Source organism: Agrilus planipennis, unplaced genomic scaffold (genome assembly GCF_000699045.2).
Source record: "Agrilus planipennis isolate EAB-ADULT unplaced genomic scaffold, Apla_2.0 scaffold25, whole genome shotgun sequence".
NCBI lineage: Eukaryota > Metazoa > Arthropoda > Insecta > Coleoptera > Buprestidae > Agrilus > Agrilus planipennis.
In genome coordinates this window covers 849,395-858,952 of record NW_020439112.1, presented here as the reverse complement: position 1 = coordinate 858,952, position 9,558 = coordinate 849,395, and the positions used below count along the sequence as shown (strand labels likewise).

Below are 9,558 nucleotides of genomic sequence, written 5' to 3'. Positions count from 1 at the left end.
GGGGGCAAATTTGTACGTCCCTGAAAAATCAATTAATTAATGCGCGGTCATGATCGATCCTTGTACAGATAATTTTTTACCATAGCTGTAGCTTCAATCCAGAGATCTAATGTATCGCAAGCAACTCGTAAATCGGATTCGTTAAATTCATAATATTTAGCCCAACCTAACGGTACATAACGCAAACGTTCTTGGACGATAGCATGGAACCAAGCCAATAAGAAGTAAAGTCTTGCTCTTTCGTTCGGGGCTTTCATCATTCTGCTAGCTGGAACCTAAAGAAACAAAGAAAACGAACTTTATATTTTACAAGTATTGTTTGTTTAATTAAATATTTACCGTGCTGAATGTTCTCAAAAGGTTAGCTCGGATACCAGGTGGTGGTTCAAAGACGAATATACGTCCAGCTCGTAAAAGGTTCACGGGTAATTTCGGATTTATTTCCATTGTTAGGAACAGTCTGAAGCTGGAATGTGGTTGAAGGGAATGGAGTTTCTTCTCAAGCTGTACTAACCATTGAGGAGCCAGATGGACGTTTTTCAACATAACCCATCTACAAAATTATTACTGTACTTTTAACATAATTTAACTAACCGTAAGTATTTATCCATATGGGCAAAAAGATCGCCTTTTCGAAATGATAACTACCATGCACACTCATTTCGAAACTCTACTACACATTTTTAATTACTATAATACTAAATACAATTTAATAAATAAATTAATAAGAAGACAATGACAAGTATTGTTTGATAAATAATACATATGTAAAATACTTTAGGACTTACCTTCCCGTTTTGCATGCCATATTAATCGCCCGCTCAGCTTGATTAAATCCTTCCGCTGAACCAATCGCAATACTCGAAATTTGCTTATTAAGTTCAGCGGCTAGATCGTCGACACGTCCAGACGCGTCAAATCCGGGCACAGAACAGAGTAGGGCTGGTGTACTCGCTCGTAGCTCTTTCTCGACAACTTGAGCAAGATCGAGTTCCTTCTCGGCGCTAGGCATGAACTCTTCGCCCAACACAGCAGTTACGAACACATGTGCGGCTGCTATTACTCTGTCTGGACGGAATGCCTGAATAAGCAACAGCTGATACATGGCCGTACCGATCGGACTCAACGGCTTCTCTTCGCTCCAGAGACGAGGCACGTTCTGTTCGGGGGTGCTCTGCTGCAACCATGCGCCAAACTCTGGCATCTCATTGATCTTTTCCGGAAGCTTCTTGAATGGCAGCAACCTAAATTTGTATGTGCAAACGTATTAATGTAAATGCTTTTAAGTTTTTAGAAAAAATAAATATAGAAATTAACCTTGTGGAAAGACGTGCTAGTGCCTCTTGTTGTTCATGGGTCAATCCGTCGATTTGGTGAACGCTGGAAGTATTGATAACACCCTCTTTACCTCTAAGGAAGAAATTAAACTCTTGATCTAGACTTGGTTCTGAAGCTATACCCTTCAGATGTATACGACACAGTAAAAGGGCAAATGTCAGCCTATCAGTATGAAGCATACCTCTTGCAACCCGTTCATAGCAAACCTGCATAAATAAAGAATACACAATTAATAAGCAAAATTAATGTTTAATTTCATTATTCCTATTTAAGTAATAGTTACATTGCAATATGATTTTATATTTGGAGTATGTTACTATGATGTACAATCAAATAACGATTGTTTACTTTAATGTATTGAATCAAATTGAATATTATTAATTAATTATGTTATACATTATCAGTTAAGCCTTATTGGATGTTTAATCTATCTAACTGTAAGTAGTATGGATTTTGCATCAACAGGCGAAACATCTCGGGCTACTAATCGTAATAACAATGTGTTAAAATAGTTATTGAAGTGAAGTCTATTCATATTTGGCAAAAGGTAGTTAATTGATTATTAGGCATTTTTTGTAGACGCTTAACAACTCTAATCAATTTATTATTAAGTTTATATATGTTTCCAAAAACCAAACACGGATTTATAAAGATGTCCAAATTTACTCACCGTAAACAAGTCGGCAATTATAACGTTCAGTCTAGCCTGGTAGTCCGTAATTCCTTCAAGATGTGGATTGCTTAGTAATACGTTACCAAACATACTAAGGAACATCTTCAGAGAGTACTGATAAAGGAAGTGTATTTGATTAATGAAGTTTCAACAAGTAACGCCTACTACTATTAATTATTTGTTTTTACTACAAACAGATTTGAACACAAAAAAGGAACCAGACAAAAGAAGTTTCTTTGGACAGATTTTTGGAAATGAAATCCCTCAGAATAATTTATTGAATGCTTTAAAAAAGAAAAATTCAAGCAGAAATGAAAACATCATACTTTCCGATATAGATTCGCCTACTTCCGATAAAGACCAAATTAACAAAACCAAACATCACACTTCAAGTAAGTTATCATCATAAAATCGTCAGTTCTAAAACTGGTTGGATATGCAGCCCTACTCTTTCCTTTCCTAAGCTAATTTTCGCATTTCCGCAAAACTGAAACAACCTACCTCCTCAGTAGTAATCTAATTTAGGTCTACCTCTACTACTCTTAACTCCTGTTTCTGACTCTAATATATCTTTGACTAGACCTTCATACCTGAGAAGATATCCTACCAACCTATCTTGCTTATTTCTTATTGACTTCCATAGAGTCCTTTGTTCTATTCTTTCTACTACCTCTTCATTTATAACCTTCTCTATACACGGTATCCTCATCATTTGCCTGTAATACCACATTTCGAACACTTCTAACCTTTTCTTTTCTGCCGCGCTCACCGTTCATGTTTCGCTCCCGTACAGCGCCGTGTCCTAAACATACACCTTTAAAAATCATTTTTGAATTTCTAAATTAACAGTTCGCGAGCATAGAAGTGACTTCTTTTTATTGAAGGCGACTCGACCCTGCGCTATCCTCTGCTTTATATCCCTACTACTTCCGTCCTGACTTATTTGACTTTCTAGATATCTAAAATCAGCCACTTCTTCTAATGTTTCGTCTCCTATTTTTATATTCGCTCATTTCCTACTTTTTCTTCCCTTGCATATCAGTATTTTTGTTTTATTTTTAGATATTTTTTTCATACAATATGTACTTGTTATTTGTCAATACCGCTACCATTTTATTTAAAGCTATCACTAACTTCTTGCTGGATGCTAATACCGCTATATCATTTGTAAAGTTAAGCATACTAATCTTTTGGCCCTCTATATCTATTTATTAATTATTCGTTTTTACAATAAACAGGTGTAAACACAAAAAACAAAACGAACAAAAAAAGTATGTTTGGGCAGAATTTTGGAAGTGGAGACCCTCATGATAACTTATTAAACAACTTGCATAAGACTAATGATAATTCAAATACAAATGAAAACATCATACTTTCCGATACAAATTCGGCTAGGTCTGATAAAGACCAAATTAACAAAACCAAACATCACACTTCAAGTAAGTTACACCCAAAAAAACTGTTTAGATAAAAGTTATACCATATTACAACAATAAAGATACAAATAGGTTTTCATTAAACTTTTTTATTATTTAACGTTCGATTATGAAGTTGCAACAACTAACGCTTACTGCTATTAATTATTTGTCTTTAAAATAAACAGATTCGAACACAAAAAAGGAATCAAGCAAAAGAAGTATCTTTGAGCAGAATTTTGGAAGTGAAGCCCCTCGCGATAACTTATTAAACAACTTGCATAAGACTAATGGAAATTCAAATAGAAATGAAAACATCATACTTTCCGATTTAGATTCCCCAACTTCCGGCAAAGACCAAATCAGTAAAACCAGACATCACACTTCAAGTAAGTTCGCCCTAAAAAAACTGTTTAGATGAAAGCTATACCATATTACAAACAAAAAGTACAAATAGGTTTTCGTTGAACTTTTTCCTTTTTTATTTAATGTTTGATTATGAAATTTCAACAAGTAACGCCTACTACTATTAATTATTTGTTTTTACAATAAACAGATTTAAACACAAAAAAGGAATCAAGGAAAAGAAGTAACTTTGAGCAGAACTTTGGAAATGAAGTCCCACATGATAACTTATTAAACAACTTGCATAATACTAATGAAAATTCAAATAGAAATGAAAACATCATACTTTCCGATTTAGATTCCCCAACTTCCGGCAAAGACCAAATGAACAAAACCAGAGAACAACGTCACAGTTCAAGTAGGTTGCGCCCTAAAAAGTTGTTTAGTTTAGATGGAAAGGAAAATGAAGGACCATCTGATGAAATAAGTAAGACTCAGACTACTCCACACAACAAAGTAATTAATGAATTTGTTCAACCAAGCATAATTGTTGAGGAATATTCAAACAAAAGCAACAATTTAGAAGTAAATTTAAAAGAAACAGATGTAGATACTTTAATTAATAGCAATAACAAAATTGGAAATACTAAATTAGGGAGAAATAGGAGTACTCGAAGTGGAGATGTCAGGACAATTAGAAAATCTACTAGGAAAAAATTAGAAATCGTAGAAAAAGATCACCTTGTAAAAACATCTAAAAAGAAAAACATAGAAACTTTAAACGATAATATTGAGCAGATTGAAAAAATTCATAAAACCAGAACATCAATTACAACAGGATCCCAAAAGAATAATACAAATACAATTGTAAAAAAGCACGTCATACATAACAAAAAGTCTTTTTCCCAAGAGTTGCCGGAAGTAAGAAAAAATAAAACTGTTAAACAAAAATCAAAAAAAGAAAGAAACGAAAAAGAAAATATAAATCCTAAAATGGAAAAATCAGAACGAGTTAATAAAAGTACTTCAACAAGTAGAATAAAAAACAAATATGCTAAGGTACTCCATGATTTACTTCAACAACGTGAAAATGCTGGACAATGTAAGCAACACACTAATCTATTATATCTAAATTCTATAAAATAATAAACTATATTTTTTCAGATTACACTAATACATCAACCATATCTACAATAAATGAGGATCAGACGTCAGGTTTGTTGCATATTTTTTACCTTACTTGATTTGAACTAATTTTTGTTTTTCTAGGAAGCTGTAGGCCTTCCAGAACTCGCAAACAAACCAAGGCATTCAGTTTAGAAACGTTAATCATTACTGAAAAAGAATTTTTATCATGTAAGTGTGAATAATTCCTAGTTATTACATTTTAAAGGATAACTTTAAGTACTTTTTATTTAAGATTGTGGCATGAGGCTCAAAGGAAGTACTCACAGCAATCGTAGTAAAAAATCTGTAGTGAACCCTTCAGACCATCTTCAAAAATCTCAATTTAAAATGCCTGTAGCACCACCCCCCACTTCAAAAAAAAAATCAAGAAAGAAGAATTCAGAAAATTTAATCCAGTCTAATTTACCAGATTCTGGTAACTTTACTATGATAGGCACCTCAAGTAGATCTACTGCCGACAATAATATAGAGGTTTTACAAGATAACATGCAGGCCAATTTGGGATTAGAAAATGACATCTTTTTGCCTCCTATTACCGAAGAAAATAATGAAGTTATAACCGATTTTAAAAATAATGACAATACTCTGCAAAATACGAGTACAGCACGTTACAATTTAAGAAATAAAAGTTCTGAAATGCACCAAGTACTGTCCCAATCTAAGAATAACAGCCAAAAGAAAATGAGTGACGACAATGCAGAACAAACTATGGTTGATACAAATCGAAATAAAATGAAAAATAATGCAAAAAAAGGTAAACTGTTACAGAAAGCGAAAACCGATCACTTAAATGCAATTGACGGAAATTCTACGACTTTCCAAACACACGACAACTGCAATATTGATGAAATCACCCATAACGTAAATGAAACTCCGCGAGAATTACGGTCACGTAGAAAAAGCATTAGAAATACAGAAAAACGACAATTAAATGATGTTTCTATAGAAGAAAAACACAAAGGCATTGGTCATGAAATTAAAATCTTAAGAACAACAATATGTGAAAAAATTATCGATAAGGAGGATTCGACCAACCAATCTTTTACTACGTTACCGACCAGTGAAAACTATTACGAATTAAATGACGTTTGCTATGTGATTAATAATCGTGCAGTAAAGGCGGGTAAGTAGTCAAAGTAATATGCCAGAAACTACAAAATTTTATATTACAACTTTAAGAAAGTTTACCTTTCAGAGGGGCAAAAACAGTTTAAAACTAAATTAAACTTATTAACCTGTTACAACTAATTAAATGTAGGTAATTATAATGCATACAAATATTCTTTGTAGCTTGGTGCCAAAAGAAACCTGAATTAACTCCTGTGATAGGACAACAGGGTCTTTATGTGGGTTATTCCGAATCCAATCGAAACTTAGGATTTTGTACTTGTTCGACCGGTTTGATGCAAATTGACCCGAACTGCTTCAAAAAGCAATGCTACTTTAAAACAAGTCATGCGGTAATTTTTTTACATCATTATCCATAAAAACACTTAAACTTTTTTTTTCAGTTCTACTTTGTAATTGGAGGTGAAGCTGTGGTTACACTTGGTCAGCGAAAAATGCATGTACACATTGGAGAATCATTTTTTATACCGTTAGGTAAGCTTAATAAAATTATTAACCTGTACATTTGCATTACTTTGCAAAATTAATTTTACTGCTTAAATTGCTTATAAACCAATGATTTATTAGAAAGTTAAAATGGTATGTAAATATATAAGAAATAATTGTTTTTAGGGCAAGACTACAGCATTACCAATCCAAGTGATACTGAAAAATTGCTTTTATCATTTACTAATATCAAAGCTCCGAAATTGCATACGTGACTTTAAGTACAATTAATGACATATATACGTATATAATTTATTTGTAAGAATATTTTTTTGTAGCTTGTCCTGATAATATTAAGTACGATAATTTTTTAGTTGTATTTTGTGCATGTAATTAAGGAAACGAAAAGAATAATAGGTTCATTCCAATTGCGTGTATTATTTTGATTATTATTATTATTGCAGAAAGCGTGCACCTCAACTAGTAATATTACAATAATACGCTATACGAATTCACCAAAAAAATAATGAGTTACAATTTCTCTAAATATATTTTAAAAAAATAAGTAATAAAAAAGCATGCAAACCTTTTAATTGAGAGCAGTTGAAGTCAGTAAGGCGACTCCCCTCTCGTAAAAGCTATGAGGATCTTGTCCAGCAGCAATGTTTAAGTCAACTGTGAAAAGCAGTTCAGTACGGGTGGAGTTTAAGTACACTGGGAGGGCTAGACGGTCGCAAGATACTTTTTCGTCACCTACGACCCTTACCCATCGTAAGAGCGTGAGAGGGAGCTCTATCATAATGCTGGAGGTCAATAGAAGCTGATTATTACGGCATTGGGCACCCTGAAGTTTTATGCCTGAAAAAAAAAATGATGAAAACTTAATTCAATTAGCTTGCATTTTAATAAAGTACCTGTAACGGCAAAACAATCACTCGGAACATTTTTCTTTTCGCTTGAGGAGTCGGTGATGGTTACGTCCAATTGCAATTCTTCAAGAGGCCAGCTGTTTGCTTGGGCGACACACTGTCTTGTAGCAGTTATATAAGCTTCTGGATTCAAAAGGCCACCCAGCCAAACCGGGAAACCCTGCAAATTAATAAGTATTTATATATATGTAAATTCAAACGATAAAACAGGAGCCTTTCTTAACAAAGTTTATGGTTTGGTTAAAATGAAACAATACTATACGAATNAATTTATAAATATCATTTTTAAACTGCAACTTTTTTAGTGTGATACAATCCTGCAAAAGCGTCTTGTAATGCTCTCATACAAGCGACGTTTGACTTGAAACCTCCCGCTCTTTCTTGCTCAGTTTCAACTCTAACATGTCTTAAATAGCCTACTCTTGATAATTCTTCTTCTGAAGGTAATAGTGGCCCTTCCATAATTACCAAGGGAGGCTGATAAATATACAAGGGGCCTTCTTCTATAGGTAATGGTAAAAACGTATTTGATTGTTTTCCAAATTGAATGCCACTTGAAAATTGAGTTGGACGTTTTACTGATTGTTTATTTTCTATTTCCTTTGATTCTTTGGCTTGTTGTGCAAATGTTTCAACAATATTCTTAGCATTTGTACTTGAAAACATGAGCTCGTCAATTAGAGCTTCCTTTTCCCTGATCTTCTTTTTTTTAGCTTCTACCTGTTCCAGTAACAATTCACTACGTCTAATTTCTTCCTGTTGTCTTTCAAATTCAATCATTTCTTCTAATTCATATTCATCTCTACTCATTTTGCTCTTGCTCTTCATAATTTGTTCTTTGTTGTTTTTTTTGTATTCATCAATTTTTTTATTGGTATTCACTATATCTATATCATGAGTTAAATTAAAAATTATTGTTTCCACATCTTCTAAGTAGTCATTGTATTCTCTAACGGAAGCAAAGTCCTCCTCCTTTTTGTTAAAATCTCTTAAAATTCTTTTTCGAATGTCTACCTCTTTTTCTACCATTGAATCTTCAAATAACTGTACCCTGAAATTGTTCCTTCTTAAAGGGATACGACATTCTGGACAAGCTCCGGAACCTACACATAAAATCAGTGTCATTTTGTAAGAATTAATTTCAATTTTGTAATATTACCTTTTAAAAACAGTAAATCCACACAACTTTCACAAAGTGCATGACCACAAACATTTACCATCATTTTTAGTGATGGATTTTGAAATTTTGTAGTTTTACACCGGGGGCATATAACATCCATTTTAAAAGCTACAGTTAACGAATTGCGAAAAAACGAATACTTTTCTTAACCCAAAGGGACTATATTACTGACTACGTTATCTATTTTTGTAGTACTGTTTAAATATAAAATAAACACAACCTTTTAGCATAGCAAAATTTACAAACAGAAATGAGGTTAGTTATAGTTGACACTACCTATAGATAAAAGAATACTACCATAGAATCTATGCCACCATAGGTAATAGTACCATCCGTTCCATAGAATATTTCATAGATTACGACATGGGCAGGAATATTTTTTTAAGCACCCAACAATGTATATGCGATGCAAGAATCATACTGATAAGACTTTAATAAACCTTGTGGTTATTTTTTACATTAGTTGACATTGGAATTGAGACATGAAGTTTAGTCAGGTAGGTAGTACTGACCAAGTAGAATCGTGTGGTAGCATTAATTCCGTGCGGAAACCAATGTAGCTTGAGATACAGGCCCCTAAAGTTATTTAATCGGAGGAAATTTCGATTGGTACGGCCCTGGCTGCAGCCCTTCGTCAGCTGTTCTCGCCAAATATGCATTGATGACGTCATTGTTTAGTTAGGTAGATGTATGACAGACTCGAGTTTGTTTAATGCCCCTGCCCGCCGAAGGCGGGCTGATACATTAGAATAATGTTAGGAAGATATGTTTTAGGACAAACGATGTTTGGCGGGAACAGCTGACGGAAGGCTGAAGCCAGGGCCGTACCTACCGGAATTTCCTCCGATTAAGAAAACTTTAAGGGCCTGTATCTCACTCACATTCATTTTTAAACAAATAATAAACAAAATTCTAGTAAATACTACTACACTACTT

The 9,558-nt window shown here is 33.5% G+C and overlaps 2 protein-coding genes and 1 long non-coding RNA gene across 5 annotated transcripts in view; 1 reads left to right on the top strand and 2 right to left on the bottom strand.

The window, feature by feature from the left end:
- Positions 1-2,178: 2,178 nt before the first annotated feature.
- Positions 2,179-9,558, top strand: part of LOC108738500 (putative uncharacterized protein DDB_G0282133) — a 15,387-nt gene continuing 8,007 nt past the window's right edge. The window contains exons 1-2 of the mRNA XM_018471942.2: positions 2,179-2,403; positions 3,250-3,450. Of these exons, the coding sequence (XP_018327444.2) occupies positions 3,285-3,450 (166 nt within the window). The 5' untranslated portion in view covers positions 2,179-2,403; positions 3,250-3,284. The remainder of the gene's footprint in view (positions 2,404-3,249; positions 3,451-9,558) is intronic.
- On the bottom strand, positions 3,809-7,630 carry LOC108738506. Of its 3 annotated transcripts, none has more exons than XR_001937997.2 (3): positions 7,428-7,630; positions 7,100-7,371; positions 3,809-3,826 (listed from the first exon to the last, which is right to left on the bottom strand). It is a non-coding gene; the product is annotated as an uncharacterized LOC108738506 (long non-coding RNA). The 3 variants fall into 3 exon arrangements; XR_001937996.2 differs by lacking the exon at positions 3,809-3,826 and adding an exon at positions 5,037-5,106; XR_001937995.2 differs by lacking the exon at positions 3,809-3,826 and having other exon boundaries at positions 6,932-7,371; positions 7,428-7,629.
- LOC108738153 (CDK-activating kinase assembly factor MAT1) lies at positions 7,701-9,130 on the bottom strand. Its single transcript, XM_025977570.1, has 2 exons — positions 8,602-9,130; positions 7,701-8,545 (listed from the first exon to the last, which is right to left on the bottom strand). The coding sequence occupies exons 1-2, from the start codon at positions 8,720-8,722 to the stop codon at positions 7,728-7,730; spliced, it is 939 nt and encodes a 312-aa protein (XP_025833355.1). The 5' UTR covers positions 8,723-9,130; the 3' UTR covers positions 7,701-7,727.

Bases quoted from the DNA above. Each gene is read 5' to 3' on its own strand.
- LOC108738153 (XM_025977570.1), bottom strand. From the start codon at position 8,722: ATGGATGTTATATGCCCCCGGTGTAAAACTACAAAATTTCAAAATCCA. The intron at 8,546-8,601 runs GTAATATTACAA...TTTTATGTGTAG, and splicing joins GGATTTACTGTTTTTAAAAG to GTTCCGGAGCTTGTCCAGAA.